Source organism: Electrophorus electricus, chromosome 16, assembly GCF_041902795.1.
Source record: "Electrophorus electricus isolate QZ-2024a chromosome 16, ASM4190279v1, whole genome shotgun sequence".
Classification (NCBI taxonomy): Eukaryota; Metazoa; Chordata; class Actinopteri; order Gymnotiformes; family Gymnotidae; genus Electrophorus; species Electrophorus electricus.
This window is the reverse complement of record NC_137512.1, coordinates 24,788,878-24,811,911: the sequence shown is the minus strand read 5'-3', so window position 1 is coordinate 24,811,911 and position 23,034 is coordinate 24,788,878. Positions and strand designations below refer to the sequence as shown.

The 23,034-nt window shown below is 39.7% G+C and overlaps 2 protein-coding genes across 2 annotated transcripts; both read left to right on the top strand.

The window, feature by feature from the left end:
• Positions 1-11,035: 11,035 nt before the first annotated feature.
• LOC118242274 (monocyte chemotactic protein 1B-like) lies at positions 11,036-12,179 on the top strand. Its single transcript, XM_035532168.1, has 3 exons — positions 11,036-11,236; positions 11,430-11,547; positions 11,894-12,179. The coding sequence occupies exons 1-3, from the start codon at positions 11,173-11,175 to the stop codon at positions 12,021-12,023; spliced, it is 312 nt and encodes a 103-aa protein (XP_035388061.1). The 5' UTR covers positions 11,036-11,172; the 3' UTR covers positions 12,024-12,179.
• Positions 12,180-19,686: 7,507 nt separating this feature from the next.
• LOC118242275 (monocyte chemotactic protein 1B-like) lies at positions 19,687-20,830 on the top strand. The gene is made up of 3 exons (XM_035532169.2): positions 19,687-19,887; positions 20,081-20,198; positions 20,545-20,830. Exons 1-3 carry the CDS (start codon positions 19,824-19,826, stop codon positions 20,672-20,674), a joined length of 312 nt encoding a protein of 103 aa, XP_035388062.1. The 5' UTR covers positions 19,687-19,823; the 3' UTR covers positions 20,675-20,830.
• Positions 20,831-23,034: the final 2,204 nt, after the last annotated feature.

Sequence of the window (23,034 nt, the reverse complement as noted above, 5' to 3'; positions counted from 1 at the left end):
CCTCTGGAACACATGAATCCCTGTAAAACACATTAATTCCTCTGGAACGTATGAATCCCTGTAGAACACTTTTACCCCTCATAGATGTATATTAACACATTGTAAGTGTTTCACTCTTTAGTGCTTCACACTTCAAAACATGTTTATAGAAAATCAGCAACCTGGAAGGAGAAAGAACGTGTCGAATCAAGACTGGCCACCCTCCTAGCGTCCATGTTTCCATGGTTTCCTGTCTCGTGCCTTTCTTTTGCTTTACTTTCTTGTTGTGGTTCCCTTCCTTAGTTTAGTTTTTTTGGCCCCTTATGATTTGCCCCTGTGTCTTGTTTAGTGTTCATTAGATCATGTATTAGTTAAGTCTTATGGCTGATCACTGTAAGTCTAGACAACGGATTGCGAATGTAAGTGTAGTTTGTGAATGGAAGCCTGTTTTTCCTAGCCTCTTTGTTATAGCCTGCTTCCCGTTTGTCTTCGTGTGCTTTTGTTTAGTTTATCGTGCATTCCCAGACTCTCCGTGTTGGCTCTATGACCCTGGACTGTTGCAACGACACTGACTCTGGATTTGCCACTAATAAATCTCGCTCTTCTGTGCACATGCATCCGCGTTTGGAGTGATGCTGGGGCGGCAGTTTGTAGGGGGATGAATGACAGTTCTGAAAGAAAACTATTTGCTTAAGGTGCATCTAAAACCGTGTGTGTCTGTTTTTGAAAATGAACTCATATATAGGCTAGCGCATTTCCCAAATTATATTTGTCTTTGTAAGAATCTTAAGAATAACCCATTAGACTAATATGCCTTCATTACTATTAAAAACATACATTGTCAGGTCTGTGCAAACCTTTGACTGGTGTTGTATGTATATGTATGTTCACAAATATATAGACTATTCGTGAATTTTCAGTACATACACACCATAAAGAAAAATACAATTACAAGTGGACAGCTTTTTTCATGAACAGTATTGCAACAGCATACATGCTGTATATACTGTAATACATAGCAGATAACAAAATAGGCTTGTAACTATGAAATAAAAAATTTGATCTCATTGACTGTAACGGTGAGCGGTAAGGAGGCGGACGCGTGTGCGGAGAAGAGCGAGATTTATTAAGGGCAACTCCAGAGTCGTAGTCGTTAGGGTAGTGTAGGGTCATAGAGCCAACACGGAAAGTGCGAGGATACATTACACACAAATCAAGGGCTAGAATAAACAAACCAAAGGCACACAAAGGCAAACTGAGGAAGTAGGCTATAACAAAGACGGTAGGAAGAACTAAGACTAAACACGAAGGCTAGAAGAAACACAGGCACGGAGTACAAAACTTACAAACAGGCAGATACAGGCTCTCAGGTATTAAGACATTTACATTCAGACATGCACAACCATCAAACACAATGAACCAAATGAACAGCCAAGACAGAGGGACCACAACAGGGTTTAAATAGATGAACTTAACAAGACTAGAAACAAGGGACAGGTGTGGAAAATCAAACGAGGGGCGTTGAAAACGGAACTACAGAATGAAACTAAAATAAATAAGTCAGGGAAAACATGGAACATGGAAGCTGGGAGGGACTAACCGAGACATTGACATCACACATGATGTGCTCTCTGGCCAGAGAGCGGGGGATCTACCATTTGGAGTGATGTATCCACCCTGGCATGCTCTCACATTCATGTGGACATCAGCTTCAAAAGTATTTAGAAACCAAAAATCACTTTGAGCCATTCTGGATTCTGTCCCTACCACAGCACTGAAAGTCCCGAATAATAATCACTAATGATCGCCTCATGTTTGTTTATCCTGGTGCTCTCTGTATTCTTCTGCTGCTAGATCTAAGTGCAGCCTTTGACACGGTAAGCTGTTCTATCCTTCTGCCTAGACTGTGTGAGCTGGGCATTGACAGCTCCCCCCTGTACCGGTTCCCATCATATCTAACTGATAGAAATCAGTTCCTCAAGGATCAGTTCTTGGGCCCTTCCTATTCATTGTGTACATCCTTCCTTTAGGACATATCTTGCGTCACTTCTACCTTGACTTCCACTGCTATGCGGATGACATCCAGATTCATCTCGGTACTAAATCCAATAAAAATCCACCTCTTGAATAGTTAGAAACCCGTCTATCAAAAATCAGGATATGGATGAAGTGTAATTTTCTTATGCTAAATGGTGATTCGACTGAAATCATGATACTTGTTTCTAAATCATTTCGCAATAAAGCTGGTTCTCCGTTGATGTTACAGTTGTATTTTTCACCCCTGGTTCAAAATCTGGGTGACATCCTTGATTCCATTATCATTTAGTGTTAAGCAAAAGTTAAAACATCTTTTTAAAATCTGCGTAACATTGCCAAAATTAGGTCATCCCTCTCTCTGTCTGCTGTAGAAATTCCCATTCACGCATTCATCTCTAGTCGGTTGGACTATTATTGGACTATTATTATTGTAACTCTATTCTGTGTTACCTCCTCCTCTGTTCACTGACATCAGATGGTTCAGAACTCTGCTGCCTTCTCACCCACATTCATCCACTCTCACCCACACACACCCACTCTCACCCACTCTCACCCACTCTCACCCACTCTCACCCACTCTCACCCCCACACACCCACTCTCATCCACTCTCACCCACTCTCACCCACTCTCACCCACACACCCACTCTTACCTACACTCACCTGCACTCAACCTCACTCACCCACACTCGCTAGCTCCATCACATTATGCCCGTTCTCAATAATCTCCACTGGCTTCCTGTAAAATATTGTATTCAGTTTAAAATCCTCCAATTCACCTACAAAGCCCTAAATAACCTCACTCCTCACCTGTCTGATCTTCTCCTTCCTTACAAACCTACTCACACTCTCAGATCTTCCTCAGCTGGGCTGTGTACTGTTCCTGTTCTCTCCTCCAGCCTACATGGTGATCGTGCCTTTTCTAGATGTGCTCCTTGACTCTGGATCGCTTTCCCCTCTGGTACAACAGTCTGCAACTCCATCTATATTCAAATCTAGCGTTAAAATATCTTTTTTTCTTTTGCCTGGAATACTTCTCAAATATAAACAGCCCTCTCATCATGCCCGTGTCCTGTAAGTGCTATTTGTAAATGTTATGTACACTGGACATGTTGTCTTATATGTCTATCAACATCTTTTTACTGACAATTATAAGCATCTTTTGGTCCTTGAAAAGCATAAACAACTATCACTGTGACACGTTAAAACATCAAACAATAATTATCATCAAACATGAAGAAAAAGCTCTTGCTTCTCTACGCCACCGACTACCAGCGACACTAACTGGTCATCATGGACGTTTTTGGGCTGCGTAAACCCTCATCTGGCAAAATTCTCTCACACACTGATTTAACTAGTACTGATTCTTCATCTGATACACTCTTTGGTCACTTCGCTGTTTTACGTTTTGCTTCCTCACCTCTTCCTCAACTCTCTCTTCCTCTCTCTCCTGCACCTTCCCACGTCACCCATGAAGAAGTCACGGGATTGGATACTCCACAGAACAAACTCAGGATACACAGCACAATAAATTTCTTGCTGGTAAATGTGTGTAAATTGGGAATTTTCAAGTAGGAATTTCCACACAAGAATGCTGTAATGCCCCAGGGTCTCCTCAAGCTAGGATGGGCGCTGGGTTTTTAACATGTCACGAATTAGACTTGATTAATATAACAGACTTCCCAGTTCAAGAGTTTGTCCTTATCTCCTCCAACCTATGGGTTTACTTTACTTAGAATGAGTAATACCTATCAAACAACTATTACTGTGATACGTTAAGACATCAAACAAAAATGATCATCAAACATGAAAACGAACAGTTTTTACTTTAAGAAAGAACACAGTAAATCAGCATCACACCTGCCCTTATTATAAGACACCCCTTTTTCAAACCCAGTCCTTTAATTTTGGGAGTCTGTAACCTTGTTAAGTGACGTAGCAGGTTACTGTCCACACGCGACAAAAACGTTGCAGGCTCGAGCATGAAAAACAGAAAAACAGTGGCCCCTTCACTCAGCGAGCAGGAAATAATAAAGGAAATAATGTCTAAGTGAAGATTCAGGTATTTATGGGTGCACATTACTGTCCTTTTTGCTCTCTGTCCATTCTGCGAAGTAACCTCTCCTAGCACAGCACACACGGAGGAGCCTCTCAGATCAATCCTGTCCCTTCTCCGAGACTTGCACCTCAGATCTTCCCACACACAGGGGGGTTATCAGCAATTCCAGCTGCGTTATCTTCCTTGAAATGATACCCCTCGGATGTGAACTTTAACTGTCTGACCAGCTGAGCGAGTTGCCCATAGTTACTTTTTAGCTCTTCCTTTTCTACGCCACCGACTACCAGCGACACTATCTGGTCATCATGGACGTTTTTGGGCTGCGTAAACCCTCATCTGGCAAAATTCTCTCACACGTTGCTTTAACTAGTACTGATTCTTTTTTACTTTTTGCTTTTTTCTTCTGAAGCTCTCTTTATCCTCTGTTCCTCACCTCTCTTCCTCTCTCTCCTGCACCTTCCCACATCACCCGTGAAGAAGTCATGGGATTGGATACTCCACAGAACAAACTCAGGATATACAGCACATTAAATTTCTCCATACAGTATTGTGTTACCCATTACCAAATACAACATGTAACCCATTTATAAAATAAAATTCCTTAAAACACAACTATTAAAGGAACTATTACTATCTTTTCATTATATTTTCACTGGGCTACAGTGTCCTTTGTCTTTCTTGTCTGCTCTATGAGGCACAGTCTTCCCTCGTGTCTCAGTCTCAGAAAAGAGTTCCCCCCTCTGTCAGTTGTTCAACAGGAAAAGAAATCTGTAGCAGGCAGTGTTCCTGCATGTGTTTTCTGCCATTTTCTGTGTTTCTGGTGTTGTGGCTAGAGCTGAGGTCCCTGACATGCGTGAACTCTGGTTTTCTCCCTGGACTGGGCAAATCTAGTGGGCTTCACTCCCTTTGTTTCTGTTTGGACGAGGCTGAGCATCCGTGCACGTATTCCCATCCCGTCTGCTTGGGTGAGATTCCTGCTCCCTTCCAAACTAACGGTGTCACGAAGGTGTCAACCCCCCTCACCTTCTACTGAAGTTGTTTTCTAGATTTTTTACTATCCCATTAGTGTAGCATGAATCAGAATCAGTCGGGTTTACTGGGCAAGTATGTTGACACACAAGGAGTTTGGTTCTGGCTGCTGTTGACTCTCAAGCATTACAAGAAATATACCTACAATACACAATATGCAAGAAATATACCCACAATACACAATATACAAGCAATGTAACTTCACTACACAATATACAAGCAATGTAACTTCACTACACAATATACAAGCAATGTAACTTCACTACACAATATACAAGCAATGTAACTTCACTACACAATATGCAAGCAATGTAACTTCACTACACAATATACAAGCAATGTAACTTCACTACACAATATACAAGCAATGTAACTTCAATACACAATATACAAGCAATGTAACTTCAATACACAATATACAAGCAATGTAACTTCACTACACAATATGCAAGCAATGTAACTTCACTACACAATATGCAAGCAATGTAACTTCACTACACAATATACAAGCAGTGTAACTTCACTACACAATATACAAGCAATGTAACTTCACTACACAATATACAAGCAATGTAACTTCACTACACAATATACAAGCAATGTAACTTCAATACACAATATACAAGCAATGTAACTTCAATACACAATATACAAGCAATGTAACTTCAATACACAATATACAACCAATGTAACTTCACTACACAATATACAAGCAATATACCCACAATACACAATATACAAGCAATGTAACTTCACTACACAATATGCAAGCAATGTAACTTCACTACACAATATACAAGCAATGTAACTTCACTACACAATATACAAGCAATGTAACTTCACTACACAATATACAAGCAATGTAACTTCACTACACAATATGCAAGCAATGTAACTTCACTACACAATATGCAAGCAATGTAACTTCACTACACAATATGCAAGCAATGTAACTTCACTACACAATATACAAGCAATGTAACTTCACTACACAATATACAAGCAATGTAACTTCACTACACAATATACAAGCAGTGTAACTTCACTACACAATATACAAGCAATGTAACTTCACTACACAATATACAAGCAATGTAACTTCACTACACAATATACAAGCAATATACCCACACTACACAATATACAAGCAATGTAACTTCACTACACAATATACAAGCAATGTAACTTCACTACACAATATACAAGCAATATACCCACACTACACAATATACAAGCAATGTAACTTCACTACACAATATACAAGCAATGTAACTTCACTACACAATATACAAGCAATGTAACTTCAATACACAATATACAAGCAATGTAACTTCACTACACAATATGCAAGCAATGTAACTTCACTACACAATATGCAAGCAATGTAACTTCAATACACAATATACAAGCAATGTAACTTCACTACACAATATGCAAGCAATGTAACTTCACTACACAATATACAAGCAATGTAACTCCACTACACAATATACAAGCAATGTAACTTCACTACACAATATACAAGTAATGTAACTTCAATACACAATATACAAGCAATGTAACTTCACTACACAATATACAAGTAATGTAACTTCACTACACAATATGCAAGCAATGTAACTTCACTACACAATATACAAGCAATGTAACTTCACTACACAATATACAAGCAATGTAACTTCACTACACAATATACAAGCAATGTAACTTCACTACACAATATACAAGCAATATACCCACACTACACAATATACAAGCAATGTAACTTCACTACACAATATACAAGCAATATACCCACACTACACAATATACAAGCAATGTAACTTCACTACACAATATACAAGCAATGTAACTTCACTACACAATATACAAGCAATGTAACTTCAATACACAATATACAAGCAATGTAACTTCACTACACAATATGCAAGCAATGTAACTTCACTACACAATATGCAAGCAATGTAACTTCAATACACAATATACAAGCAATGTAACTTCACTACACAATATGCAAGCAATGTAACTTCACTACACAATATACAAGCAATGTAACTTCAATACACAATATACAAGCAATGTAACTTCACTACACAATATACAAGCAATGTAACTTCACTACACAATATACAAGTAATGTAACTTCAATACACAATATACAAGCAATGTAACTTCACTACACAATATACAAGTAATGTAACTTCACTACACAATATGCAAGCAATGTAACTTCACTACACAATATACAAGCAATGTAACTTCAATACACAATATACAAGCAATGTAACTTCACTACACAATATACAAGCAATGTAACTTCACTACACAATATACAAGCAATGTAACTTCACTACACAATATACAAGCAATGTAACTTCACTACACAATATACAAGCAATATACCCACACTACACAATATACAAGCAATGTAACTTCACTACACAATATACAAGCAATGTAACTTCACTACACAATATGCAAGCAATGTAACTTCACTACACAATATACAAGCAATGTAACTTCACTACACAATATACAAGCAATGTAACTTCACTACACAATATACAAGCAATGTAACTTCACTACACAATATGCAAGCAATGTAACTTCATTACACAATATGCAAGCAATGTAACTTCACTACACAATATACAAGCAATGTAACTTCACTACACAATATGCAAGCAATGTAACTTCACTACACAATATGCAAGCAATGTAACTTCACTACACAATATACAAGCAATGTAACTTCACTACACAATGCTACATTCTGAGCCCTTCCTTGCTCCATTTCATCTGCTATTGGGTCCTTCTAGGTGAGTTAAGAGCAACCACTGGGGGCACCATCTGTCGGGGTGCTATGACCCTGATTACCTCCTGCTGCCCAGGTACAGAGCTTGGTTGTCTCTGTGGAAGACGGCCTCATGCTAGTATACTGGGGCTAAATGTAAGGACACCATAAAACTAGAATCATGTCAGTGAATACACACAGAGGACGTACATCCTTTTATTTAATGTAGAGAAGTAAGTGAAGGATTAGTGAGTAATCAAGAACTTTGAAATAGTTATGCATCATTCAAGTGCTTCAAGAAGAGGTGGACCTTTATTCCATGTATGAAGACAACAATAGACAACTGTACAGACAGGCAGGTCAAAGTTCATTTCACTATCTGTGTAGGAGTACAGAAAAGTACTGATGGTATCTATCAAACTGGACACACGTGCACTTCGTTTCGACGGACGTCCAGAAGAGATTTGAATGACTTTCTTCTGAAGTTGTTTCTTCAAGATTATAATGAATGATTGGGCATGTATATGAATGATTTATGAATGTATATGAAGGATGACTGTGTATATTTTTAATCATGGATTGAGGAGGAAATAGTCACATAAACACACACACACACACACACACACACACACACACACACACACACACACACTCTCTCTCTCTCTCTCTCTCTCTCTCTCTCTCTCTCTCTCTCTGTCACACACACACACACACACACACACACACACAGTGAACACAAAAAGTCAAGACTTTTGTTTTTTTGTTTAATTGCACAAAAAGTTGCTGAGATGTTGTAACTGTGTACTATGTTAGGGTGGTTTAGGGGAGACTCAACACAGTAGACCCTACTTAGTGTTCTGGTTCCTGAATGTAATTTTGTTTGTATATAACTTACTAGTCTAAATGATAACATTTGTTATCTATAGATAAGGATTTGAAAAAAAAAGTTTTGAAGACGTTACTTTTGGTATCTTCGGTTTAAGAAAAAATATCTCATGGCCTTTTTGGTCTTCTGTAAGAATGAACACCTACACTGTAAGTCCCACAGGACACAAATAAAGACTATTGGTGATAATTATACACTGGGCCCACATTCTATTAACCATATTCATATGATCATATGATGTTCCAACATAAACTGTCTGATTGACATCAGTAGACTCAACTGAGTGGTTTCTTAGTTGTGTTTAGTCTGTGGTTGGGTGAAGTGTGCTATTTATGTTGAGGTGGTGGTGGCATAAATAAATAAATAAAGTTCATCTCTAAAACTGCAGGCGGCCACTGAGACACACACAGTGGGTCTGGAAGTCCCTGTGTGACAGTGGAACCTGAATGTCACATCTCATGTTCATGTTCCTCCTCCTACCCACATCAGCACAGGTACCTTCATTACTGTCCACAAAAATAACAACTGGGTGAGAATAGCATTACAAAAATAATAATGACCAAGATTTATTTCCCTCTCACACCCACACACACCCACACAAACACCCAAACAAAATGGGACTGGGACTACAGAAACCTGAACACTGCTATTTCTTTATCTTTTTCTATATATTATTTATCTTTCTCCATAACTGCAATGTTGTGTCTGTTCCATTTCACTTCCTGCTGAATGGTGGTGATCAGAGATTTGTAAGACTCTGTCCTGTGCACTGTGGAGCTGAGAATTCTCAGTGGTACCAGAGGATTTAGCTTCCATCTGCAATCAATAGTTATCTCCACAAGAACTACAGTTGGGTAGTTCCACACCAGGACACCAGATGCTTCACTTTCTTATGGTATTTGGACTCATCATTGTTAGAGATGAGACCAACCAGAAAGGTGTCATCTGCAATTGTAATAAGTTTAACAGAGTCACTGTTAGAGGTGCAGTCATTTGTGTAATGAGAACAGAGTAAAGGGAGAACACACAGGCCTGTGGAGCACCGATACTGAGGCAGAGAGGGTCTGAAACACCCAGCCTTACATACTGTTTCCTGTTGGACAGGAAGTTGTGGATCTAGTAGCAAACATCGAGCTGCCTCAGTCTATGCATAAGAACATCAGGGATGATGGGATTAAACGAAGAGCTAAAATCTCCAAACAGCACAAAGGTGAAGGTGTGAAAGGCATTCAGGTGTTGTAGGTTGTAGTGTATATAATGAGGTATCATCTACAGACCTGTTAACTCTGTATGCGAATGTCTGAGGGTCTTAGAGGCTGTCAGACAGGATTAAGAGGTGATGTAATATCAGTCTCTCAAAGCACTTGATGACTGCAGGTCTGTAGTCATTCTTGTCTGTAGTCAATCAAGGAGATATTCAGTTGTTTGGGAACTGGTATGATGACAGAGGTCTTGAAACAAGCAGACACTGCGCACTGTCTCCTGAGAACCTGCTGTTCAGTGATTATGTGATAGTGATGGTAGTGTGAGGATGTCTGAGTGTTCCTGCTTGCTGATGACGGCAGTTAACACTTTCCTCTGGATGTGCAGGGCTGTCCACTCTCACAGCAAGAGCAGCAGTTCAAAGAGACGTGATGCCTGGCTTCCTGTGTCCAGGGTGGGAACTGGAATAGTGCCTGAAAATGGGATAAGAAAAATCCCCCCCAAAAAACCCCAACAAAAAAACCCCCAAATGACTAACTATGATTAAAAAACAAAGTGATTTTAACTTTATTTTAAACATCATTTAATTTATTCAAAACTGTATTCCTATTTGAGTTAAAAAGTAAACAACATAAATCTCATAAATCAAAATGGTGTGATATAAATTGCAAAACGCTTGTGATGTTCTATCGCCAGTGAATGGTTACAGGAACATGAGGGAGTTTTTGTTGTTTTAGCTGCGTAATCAGCCTGTCAGTCTCGTACTTCTTCTCATGGCATGATAGGTAGACGTGATAGAAGATGTGCATTTCCGTTTCTTGGGGCAAATTGTAAGTGGTCTGTAAATAGCTGAGATTGTGTAGGCACACAGAAGTGATGTCAGTGTTAAGAGAAAGGAAACATCACAGCAGCAAGACTGACTCAGCAGAAGTTTATACAGAGAAACGTGTCTTAAATTAGAGCCACTGGGGATTTCAGACAGAGAAGGAGGTCAGTCCGTGTGTATAAATGATGGATTGCAGGTCACTCCACACACACTCAGCTCTTCACACAGACACTCAGCTCCTCACACAGACACTCACCTCCTCACACAGGTCCACATACACACTCAGCTCCTCTCTCCTGTAGTACAGGGCCCACTCTGCCCTCACAGTCTCTCTCTGTGTGTAATCAGACATTCTGCTAGAATGAGGAACCTGTCTGCTCTGCTGTTTGTGCTGCTGCTCTGTTCTCTCCAGCTGGTCTCTAGTGGTGAGTCTCCATCTCTCTGTTATATGGTGCCTTCTGTCTTTTACTGTGAAAACTACTAATGTGAACCAAACTGAGAGAATTCATTTTTACATCACTGTTACATAGTTTAGGCCTAAAGGTACAAAAAAGTGGTACAATCTCTCATTGCTGTACTGAGTGACTTTGTCTGGAACTGTTTGCTGATGACTTCCAGGTCCTGATGCTGGTAACCGTGCGATCTGCTGTCCTAATCTGACTCAGAAGAAGTTGCCCCTCAAACGCATTGTGTCCTACAACTGGAGCAGAAGTGATTGCTCCATCAAAGCTGTGGTGTGAGTATCACCTGCTCTGAGAGGCAGCACAAGCCTGCTGCAGCCCTTCATATATGTAACACAGTCCACACACTGCATGTATGAACCATTTCTGGAATCAGGTTTGGATTCCCTACTGAAACACTACAGTGAAGGTGCTGCAGCAACAACATTAAGAGATGATTTTAAACACTCACATTAATCCCAGTGGGAGAAACCTCTACAGGGAATTATCACTGATAGTGTCATTTACATCAGGAATGTTTATTGTGATTTTCCCCCACAGGTACATTTTTGCCATCTTGGGTCATTTAGTCCCGGCCTGCTGTATTAACAGAACATTGCTGTACCTTTGTCTCTGTTCCAGCTTTAAGATGATTAGTGGAAAGATGTTCTGTGTGGATCCTGCCTCTGACTGGGTCAATAACCACATGAAAGCAGTGGACCAGAGAACAAAAGGACCTGCTACTGGAAAACAAACATCCTCCAAACACTGAAGCTGACCAGCTAAAGGCTGTGAAATACATGAGATTACATATCACATATACATGTGTACATATAACTGTCTGCCATAAGGAGCCATTTATGTTAAATATGTAAATACTGTAGGCTTTCCTTTTTCTAAATTAATAATAAAGCTAATTTTCCTACAATGTCTTGCTCACTGTAATTTATGCTTTATTGAGTTGGAAATACAGAAAATACAGAAAAAGAAAAATGTCATTTTAAAGAGGTTCACCATAAAGCTGAATTCCTTTTGCACTTGAACCAGTGAAAGCCTTTCCTGGTGTATGAGGAAACCTTAACCCTAAATCTAACCCTAACTCTTACCCTAACCATAAATACCAGAAAACAACAGTTTGCTGTACCAAGCTGAGAAATCACTCTGAATCATCTGGGCCCCTACATTGTACTCAGACTAAAACATTATTAGTCATTATTGTTGATGGATATTATTCTGCAGATACCAAAACACTGATGTGAGAGGGGAGCAGATTAAATGTAATAATACTACTGTTCCTAAACCAGCCCTAACAGACTGTTGTGTCTGCAGACACGTCAGTGTAAAAGGTCAACTGTAACTCACCGGCCTCTACTGGTGTTCATCAGTTCATCTTTGTTTCATTGACGTTTAGTTGGATTATGTTGTGTTAGTTTATGTTCATGTGGGGTGTTTTAACTCAAAAGGTCAAATGAATTAGAAACAGAGCAATTTATTTCATTACATCTACTTCAAAGTCTTTTTAGAGCTACAGAAATCCAGAAAAAAAATGCAAAAATACTCTGACTGCCTTTTGGAAAATCTTGCATATGAACTCTAACCGTAAACATTAATCCATACACATTCTAATTAAGTCTAAACCAACACAGGCAGTAAAATGATGCCCACAATCAGAAATTCTTAATAACAATTCATTTTGACTTTGTTTATCCAACAACAACATTAATAACATTAACATTAATAACAAAAAATAAGTAAATAAATAATGATAATAATAATGTATTGAATAAGCACCTTTCAAGACACCCAAGGACACTGTACAATGTACCAGCACACAAGGCTCCTCCACAACTTGGGGCCAGCAACACCAAATGTACACAGCTTGGAGTGAAGAACCTTTAGCAGAAGGAAGTCAGAAGAGTAAATGCTGGAGAATAAGACTGAAGCAAACTACCACGTGTTACGGCCCTGTTGAAGGCAAAAAAATAAATAAAAAGGAAGCACACAACACTTCTCCCCTAACTCCCTAATACAAAAACAGGACAGTAAACGCAAAACACACCACCCACCCTACAACTCCAAACAAGATCAATAGTAGTTAAGATACACACACATCAGTTCATTGTCCTGTCAGCCAATCAGGTCGTCCATATGGAAAAGATAAGTCACATCTTCACTCTCTCACTGGCCCCTCTTAGATCGCCCACTTGTAGACAACCTCTAAAAACAAACCTCAAAGCACAACAGCACATATGACAATCTCATAACACCCCAGGAAATAACACCAAGATTAAGAGAAGCAAGACCATGCAAAACTTCAAAAACCAGCACTAGTATTTTGTATTGTACACGATACAGTACAAGGAGCCGATGAAGATGTTTCAAAATTGGACTAATATTTCCCAGTATTAAAAGATTATTTAGCACTCTAATGAGTGGTAAAACCAGCGGAACACCCAAAATGTGTCTTTTGTTATGAGTGTCTTAAATAACAATGGGTCTGTAACAGGTGGCTCGCAGTGCCAGCTGTTCATCACCAGAAGGAGCCGGTGGAGTCGTGGAGAGAATTTTCTCTTCTCCAGTTAAGGTTCAGGACAAATGAAGAGTACAACACAACAAAATACATTCCTAAGAGAGGATAGCAATTCTGAGCAGGTGCACCAGGTATTTATGGGTGCACATTACTGTCCTTTTTGCTCTCTGTCCATTCTGCGAAGTAACCTCTCCTAGCACAGCACACACGGAGGAGCCGCTCAGATCACTCCTGTCCCTTCTCCGAGACTTGCACCTCAGATCTTCCCACACACAGGGGGGTTATCAGCAATTCCAGCTGCGTTATCTTCCTTGAAATGATACCCCTCGGACGTGAACTTTAACTGTCCGACCAGCTGAGCGAGTTGGCCGTAGTTACTTTTTAGCTCTTCCTTCTCTACGCCACCGACTACCAGCGACACTAACTGGTCATCATGGACGTTTTTGGGCTGTGTAAACATCTGGCAAAATTCTCTCACACGCTGCTTTAACTAGTACTGATTCTTCATCTAAGACACTGTTTGGTTACTTCACTGTTTTACTTTTTGCTTTTTTCTTCTGAAGCTCTCTTTATCCTCTCTTCCTGACCTCTCTCTTCCTCTCTCTCCTGCACCTTCCCACATCACCCGTGAAGAAGTCACGGGATTGGATACTCCACAGAACAAACTTAGGATACACAGTACATTAAATTTCTCCATACAGTATTGTGTTACCCATTACCAAATACAATATGTAACCCATTTCTAAAATAAAATTCCTTAAAACACAACTATTAAAGGAACTATTACTATCTTTTCATTATATTTTCACTGGGCTACAGTGTCCTTTGTCTTTCTTGTCTGCTCTATGAGGGACAGTCTTCCCTCGTGTCTCAGTCTCAGAAAAGAGTTCCCCCCTCTGTCAGTTGTTCAACAGGAAAAGAAATCTGTAGCAGGCAGTGTTCCTGCATGTGTTTTCTGCCATTTTCTGTGTTTCTGGTGTTGTGGCTAGAGCTGAGGTCCCTGACATGCGTGGACTCTGGTTTTCTCCCTGGACTGGGCAAATCTAGTGGGCTTCACTCCCTTTGTTTCTGTTTGGACGAGGCTGAGCATCCGTGCACGTATTCCCATCCCGTCTGCTTGGGCGAGATTCCTGCTCCCTTCCAAACTAACGGTGTCACCAAGGTGTCAACCCCCCTCACCTTCTACTGAAGTTGTTTTCTAGATTTTTTACTATCCCATTAGTGTAGCATGAATCAGAATCAGTCGGGTTTACTGGGCAAGTATGTTGACACACAAGGAGTTTGGTTCTGGCTGCTGTTGACTCTCAAGCATTACAAGAAATATACCTACAATACACAATATGCAAGAAATATACCCACAATACACAATATACAAGCAATGTAACTTCACTACACAATATACAAGCAATGTAACTTCACTACACAATATACAAGCAATGTAACTTCACTACACAATATGCAAGCAATGTAACTTCACTACACAATATGCAAGCAATGTAACTTCACTACACAATATACAAGCAATGTAACTTCACTACACAATATACAAGCAATGTAACTTCACTACACAATGGACAAGCAATGTAACTTCACTACACAATATGCAAGCAATGTAACTTCACTACACAATATACAAGCAATGTAACTTCACTACACAATATACAAGCAATGTAACTTCACTACACAATATACAAGCAATGTAACTTCACTACACAATATACAAGCAATGTAACTTCACTACACAATATACAAGCAATGTAACTTCACTACACAATATACAAGCAATGTAACTTCACTACACAATATGCAAGCAATGTAACTTCACTACACAATATACAAGCAATGTAACTTCACTACACAATATGCAAGCAATGTAACTTCACTACACAATATGCAAGCAATGTAACTTCACTACACAATATACAAGCAATGTAACTTCAATACACAATATGCAAGCAATGTAACTTCACTACACAATATACAAGCAATGTAACTTCACTACACAATATGCAAGCAATGTAACTTCACTACACAATATACAAGCAATGTAACTTCACTACACAATATACAAGCAATGTAACTTCACTACACAATATGCAAGCAATGTAACTTCACTACACAATATGCAAGCAATGTAACTTCACTACACAATATACAAGCAATGTAACTTCACTACACAATATACAAGCAATGTAACTTCACTACACAATATGCAAGCAATGTAACTTCACTACACAATATGCAAGTAATGTAACTTCACTACACAATATGCAAGCAATGTAACTTCACTACACAATATACAAGCAATGTAACTTCACTACACAATATGCAAGCAATGTAACTTCACTACACAATATACAAGCAATGTAACTTCACTACACAATATACAAGCAATGTAACTTCACTACACAATATACAAGCAATGTAACTTCACTACACAATATACAAGCAATGTAACTTCACTACACAATATGCAAGCAATGTAACTTCACTACACAATATACAAGCAATGTAACTTCACTACACAATATACAAGCAATGTAACTTCACTACACAATATACAAGCAATGTAACTTCACTACACAATATGCAAGCAATGTAACTTCACTACACAATATGCAAGCAATGTAACTTCACTACACAATATACAAGCAATGTAACTTCACTACACAATATGCAAGCAATGTAACTTCACTACACAATATACAAGCAATGTAACTTCACTACACAATGCTACATTCTGAGCCCTTCCTTGCTCCATTTCATCTGCTATTGGGTCCTTCTAGGTGAGTTAAGAGCAACCACTGGGGGCACCATCTGTCGGGGTGCTATGACCCTGATTACCTCCTGCTGCCCAGGTACAGAGCTTGGTTGTCTCTGTGGAAGACGGCCTCATGCTAGTATACTGGGGCTAAATGTAAGGACACCATAAAACTAGAATCATGTCAGTGAATACACACAGAGGACGTACATCCTTTTATTTAATGTAGAGAAGTAAGTGAAGGATTAGTGAGTAATCAAGAACTTTGAAATAGTTATGCATCATTCAAGTGCTTCAAGAAGAGGTGGACCTTTATTCCATGTATGAAGACAACAATAGACAACTGTACAGACAGGCAGGTCAAAGTTCATTTCACTATCTGTGTAGGAGTACAGAAAAGTACTGATGGTATCTATCAAACTGGACACACGTGCACTTCGTTTCGACGGACGTCCAGAAGAGATTTGAATGACTTTCTTCTGAAGTTGTTTCTTCAAGATTATAATGAATGATTGGGCATGTATATGAATGATTTATGAATGTATATGAAGGATGACTGTGTATATTTTTAATCATGGATTGAGGAGGAAATAGTCACATAAACACACACACACACACACACACACACACACACACACACACACACACACACACTCTCTCTCTCTCTCTCTCTCTCTCTCTCTCTCTCTCTCTCTCTCTGTCACACACACACACACACACACACACACACACACAGTGAACACAAAAAGTCAAGACTTTTGTTTTTTTGTTTAATTGCACAAAAAGTTGCTGAGATGTTGTAACTGTGTACTATGTTAGGGTGGTTTAGGGGAGACTCAACACAGTAGACCCTACTTAGTGTTCTGGTTCCTGAATGTAATTTTGTTTGTATATAACTTACTAGTCTAAATGATAACATTTGTTATCTATAGATAAGGATTTGAAAAAAAAAGTTTTGAAGACGTTACTTTTGGTATCTTCGGTTTAAGAAAAAATATCTCATGGCCTTTTTGGTCTTCTGTAAGAATGAACACCTACACTGTAAGTCCCACAGGACACAAATAAAGACTATTGGTGATAATTATACACTGGGCCCACATTCTATTAACCATATTCATATGATCATATGATGTTCCAACATAAACTGTCTGATTGACATCAGTAGACTCAACTGAGTGGTTTCTTAGTTGTGTTTAGTCTGTGGTTGGGTGAAGTGTGCTATTTATGTTGAGGTGGTGGTGGCATAAATAAATAAATAAAGTTCATCACTAAAACTGCAGGCGGCCACTGAGACACACACAGTGGGTCTGGAAGTCCCTGTGTGACAGTGGAACCTGAATGTCACATCTCATGTTCATGTTCCTCCTCCTACCCACATCAGCACAGGTACCTTCATTACTGTCCACAAAAATAACAACTGGGTGAGAATAGCATTACAAAAATAATAATGACCAAGATTTATTTCCCTCTCACACCCACACACACCCACACAAACACCCAAACAAAATGGGACTGGGACTACAGAAACCTGAACACTGCTATTTCTTTATCTTTTTCTATATATTATTTATCTTTCTCCATAACTGCAATGTTGTGTCTGTTCCATTTCACTTCCTGCTGAATGGTGGTGATCAGAGATTTGTAAGACTCTGTCCTGTGCACTGTGGAGCTGAGAATTCTCAGTGGTACCAGAGGATTTAGCTTCCATCTGCAATCAATAGTTATCTCCACAAGAACTACAGTTGGGTAGTTCCACACCAGGACACCAGATGCTTCACTTTCTTATGGTATTTGGACTCATCATTGTTAGAGATGAGACCAACCAGAAAGGTGTCATCTGCAATTGTAATAAGTTTAACAGAGTCACTGTTAGAGGTGCAGTCATTTGTGTAATGAGAACAGAGTAAAGGGAGAACACACAGGCCTGTGGAGCACCGATACTGAGGCAGAGAGGGTCTGAAACACCCAGCCTTACATACTGTTTCCTGTTGGACAGGAAGTTGTGGATCTAGTAGCAAACATCGAGCTGCCTCAGTCTATGCATAAGAACATCAGGGATGATGGGATTAAACGAAGAGCTAAAATCTCCAAACAGCACAAAGGTGAAGGTGTGAAAGGCATTCAGGTGTTGTAGGTTGTAGTGTATATAATGAGGTATCATCTACAGACCTGTTAACTCTGTATGCGAATGTCTGAGGGTCTTAGAGGCTGTCAGACAGGATTAAGAGGTGATGTAATATCAGTCTCTCAAAGCACTTGATGACTGCAGGTCTGTAGTCATTCTTGTCTGTAGTCAATCAAGGAGATATTCAGTTGTTTGGGAACTGGTATGATGACAGAGGTCTTGAAACAAGCAGACACTGCGCACTGTCTCCTGAGAACCTGCTGTTCAGTGATTATGTGATAGTGATGGTAGTGTGAGGATGTCTGAGTGTTCCTGCTTGCTGATGACGGCAGTTAACACTTTCCTCTGGATGTGCAGGGCTGTCCACTCTCACAGCAAGAGCAGCAGTTCAAAGAGACGTGATGCCTGGCTTCCTGTGTCCAGGGTGGGAACTGGAATAGTGCCTGAAAATGGGATAAGAAAAATCCCCCCCAAAAAACCCCAACAAAAAAAACCCCAAATGACTAACTATGATTAAAAAACAAAGTGATTTTAACTTTATTTTAAACATCATTTAATTTATTCAAAACTGTATTCCTATTTGAGTTAAAAAGTAAACAACATAAATCTCATAAATCAAAATGGTGTGATATAAATTGCAAAACGCTTGTGATGTTCTATCGCCAGTGAATGGTTACAGGAACATGAGGGAGTTTTTGTTGTTTTAGCTGCGTAATCAGCCTGTCAGTCTCGTACTTCTTCTCATGGCATGATAGGTAGACGTGATAGAAGATGTGCATTTCCGTTTCTTGGGGCAAATTGTAAGTGGTCTGTAAATAGCTGAGATTGTGTAGGCACACAGAAGTGATGTCAGTGTTAAGAGAAAGGAAACATCACAGCAGCAAGACTGACTCAGCAGAAGTTTATACAGAGAAACGTGTCTTAATTAGAGCCACTGGGGATTTCAGACAGAGAAGGAGGTCAGTCCGTGTGTATAAATGATGGATTGCAGGTCACTCCACACACACTCAGCTCTTCACACAGACACTCAGCTCCTCACACAGACACTCACCTCCTCACACAGGTCCACATACACACTCAGCTCCTCTCTCCTGTAGTACAGGGCCCACTCTGCCCTCACAGTCTCTCTCTGTGTGTAATCAGACATTCTGCTAGAATGAGGAACCTGTCTGCTCTGCTGTTTGTGCTGCTGCTCTGTTCTCTCCAGCTGGTCTCTAGTGGTGAGTCTCCATCTCTCTGTTATATGGTGCCTTCTGTCTTTTACTGTGAAAACTACTAATGTGAACCAAACTGAGAGAATTCATTTTTACATCACTGTTACATAGTTTAGGCCTAAAGGTACAAAAAAGTGGTACAATCTCTCATTGCTGTACTGAGTGACTTTGTCTGGAACTGTTTGCTGATGACTTCCAGGTCCTGATGCTGGTAACCGTGCGATCTGCTGTCCTAATCTGACTCAGAAGAAGTTGCCCCTCAAACGCATTGTGTCCTACAACTGGAGCAGAAGTGATTGCTCCATCAAAGCTGTGGTGTGAGTATCACCTGCTCTGAGAGGCAGCACAAGCCTGCTGCAGCCCTTCATATATGTAACACAGTCCACACACTGCATGTATGAACCATTTCTGGAATCAGGTTTGGATTCCCTACTGAAACACTACAGTGAAGGTGCTGCAGCAACAACATTAAGAGATGATTTTAAACACTCACATTAATCCCAGTGGGAGAAACCTCTACAGGGAATTATCACTGATAGTGTCATTTACATCAGGAATGTTTATTGTGATTTTCCCCCACAGGTACATTTTTGCCATCTTGGGTCATTTAGTCCCGGCCTGCTGTATTAACAGAACATTGCTGTACCTTTGTCTCTGTTCCAGCTTTAAGATGATTAGTGGAAAGATGTTCTGTGTGGATCCTGCCTCTGACTGGGTCAATAACCACATGAAAGCAGTGGACCAGAGAACAAAAGGACCTGCTACTGGAAAACAAACATCCTCCAAACACTGAAGCTGACCAGCTAAAGGCTGTGAAATACATGAGATTACATATCACATATACATGTGTACATATAACTGTCTGCCATAAGGAGCCATTTATGTTAAATATGTAAATACTGTAGGCTTTCCTTTTTCTAAATTAATAATAAAGCTAATTTTCCTACAATGTCTTGCTCACTGTAATTTATGCTTTATTGAGTTGGAAATACAGAAAATACAGAAAAAGAAAAATGTCATTTTAAAGAGGTTCACCATAAAGCTGAATTCCTTTTGCACTTGAACCAGTGAAAGCCTTTCCTGGTGTATGAGGAAACCTTAACCCTAAATCTAACCCTAACTCTTACCCTAACCATAAATACCAGAAAACAACAGTTTGCTGTACCAAGCTGAGAAATCACTCTGAATCATCTGGGCCCCTACATTGTACTCAGACTAAAACATTATTAGTCATTATTGTTGATGGATATTATTCTGCAGATACCAAAACACTGATGTGAGAGGGGAGCAGATTAAATGTAATAATACTACTGTTCCTAAACCAGCCCTAACAGACTGTTGTGTCTGCAGACACGTCAGTGTAAAAGGTCAACTGTAACTCACCGGCCTCTACTGGTGTTCATCAGTTCATCTTTGTTTCATTGACGTTTAGTTGGATTATGTTGTGTTAGTTTATGTTCATGTGGGGTGTTTTAACTCAAAAGGTCAAATGAATTAGAAACAGAGCAATTTATTTCATTACATCTACTTCAAAGTCTTTTTAGAGCTACAGAAATCCAGAAAAAAAATGCAAAAATACTCTGACTGCCTTTTGGAAAATCTTGCATATGAACTCTAACCGTAAACATTAATCCATACACATTCTAATTAAGTCTAAACCAACACAGGCAGTAAAATGATGCCCACAATCAGAAATTCTTAATAACAATTCATTTTGACTTTGTTTATCCAACAACAACATTAATAACATTAACATTAATAACAAAAAATAAGTAAATAAATAATGATAATAATAATGTATTGAATAAGCACCTTTCATGACACCCAAGGACACTGTACAATGTACCAGCACACAAGGCTCCTCCACAACTTGGGGCCAGCAACACCAAATGTACACAGCTTGGAGTGAAGAACCTTTAGCAGAAGGAAGTCAGAAGAGTAAATGCTGGAGAATAAGACTGAAGCAAACTACCACGTGTTACGGCCCTGTTGAAGGCAAAAAAATAAATAAAAAGGAAGCACACAACACTTCTCCCCTAACTCCCTAATACAAAAACAGGACAGTAAACGCAAAACACACCACCCACCCTACAACTCCAAACAAGATCAATAGTAGTTAAGATACACACACATCAGTTCATTGTCCTGTCAGCCAATCAGGTCGTCCATATGGAAAAGATAAGTCACATCTTCACTCTCTCACTGGCCCCTCTTAGATCGCCCACTTGTAGACAACCTCTAAAAACAAACCTCAAAGCACAACAGCACATATGACAATCTCATAACACCCCAGGAAATAACACCAAGGTTAAGAGAAGCAAGACCATGCAAAACTTCAAAAACCAGCACTAGTATTTTGTATTGTACACGATACAGTACAAGGAGCCGATGAAGATGTTTCAAAATTGGACTAATATTTCCCAGTATTAAAAGATTATTTAGCACTCTAATGAGTGGTAAAACCAGCGGAACACCCAAAATGTGTCTTTTGTTATGAGTGTCTTAAATAACAATGGGTCTGTAACAGGTGGCTCGCAGTGCCAGCTGTTCATCACCAGAAGGAGCCGGTGGAGTCGTGGAGAGAATTTTCTCTTCTCCAGTTAAGGTTCAGGACAAATGAAGAGTACAACACAACAAAATACATTCCTAAGAGAGGATAGCAATTCTGAGCAGGTGCACCAGGTATTTATGGGTGCACATTACTGTCCTTTTTGCTCTCTGTCCATTCTGCGAAGTAACCTCTCCTAGCACAGCACACACGGAGGAGCCGCTCAGATCACTCCTGTCCCTTCTCTGAGACTTGCACCTCAGATCTTCCCACACACAGGGGGGTTATCAGCAATTCCAGCTGCGTTATCTTCCTTGAAATGATACCCCTCGGACGTGAACTTTAACTGTCCGACCAGCTGAGCGAGTTGGCCGTAGTTACTTTTTAGCTCTTCCTTCTCTACGCCACCGACTACCAGCGACACTAACTGGTCATCATGGACGTTTTTGGGCTGTGTAAACATCTGGCAAAATTCTCTCACACGCTGCTTTAACTAGTACTGATTCTTCATCTAAGACACTGTTTGGTTACTTCACTGTTTTACTTTTTGCTTTTTTCTTCTGAAGCTCTCTTTATCCTCTCTTCCTGACCTCTCTCTTCCTCTC

Coding starts and splice junctions, on each gene's coding strand:
- LOC118242275 (XM_035532169.2), top strand. CDS start 19,824: ATGAGGAACCTGTCTGCTCTGCTGTTTGTGCTGCTGCTCTGTTCTCTC. Junction 19,888..20,080: donor TCTCCAGCTGGTCTCTAGTG/GTGAGTCTCCAT, acceptor GATGACTTCCAG/GTCCTGATGCTGGTAACCGT. Junction 20,199..20,544: donor TGCTCCATCAAAGCTGTGGT/GTGAGTATCACC, acceptor TCTCTGTTCCAG/CTTTAAGATGATTAGTGGAA.
- LOC118242274 (XM_035532168.1), top strand. CDS start 11,173: ATGAGGAACCTGTCTGCTCTGCTGTTTGTGCTGCTGCTCTGTTCTCTC. Junction 11,237..11,429: donor TCTCCAGCTGGTCTCTAGTG/GTGAGTCTCCAT, acceptor GATGACTTCCAG/GTCCTGATGCTGGTAACCGT. Junction 11,548..11,893: donor TGCTCCATCAAAGCTGTGGT/GTGAGTATCACC, acceptor TCTCTGTTCCAG/CTTTAAGATGATTAGTGGAA.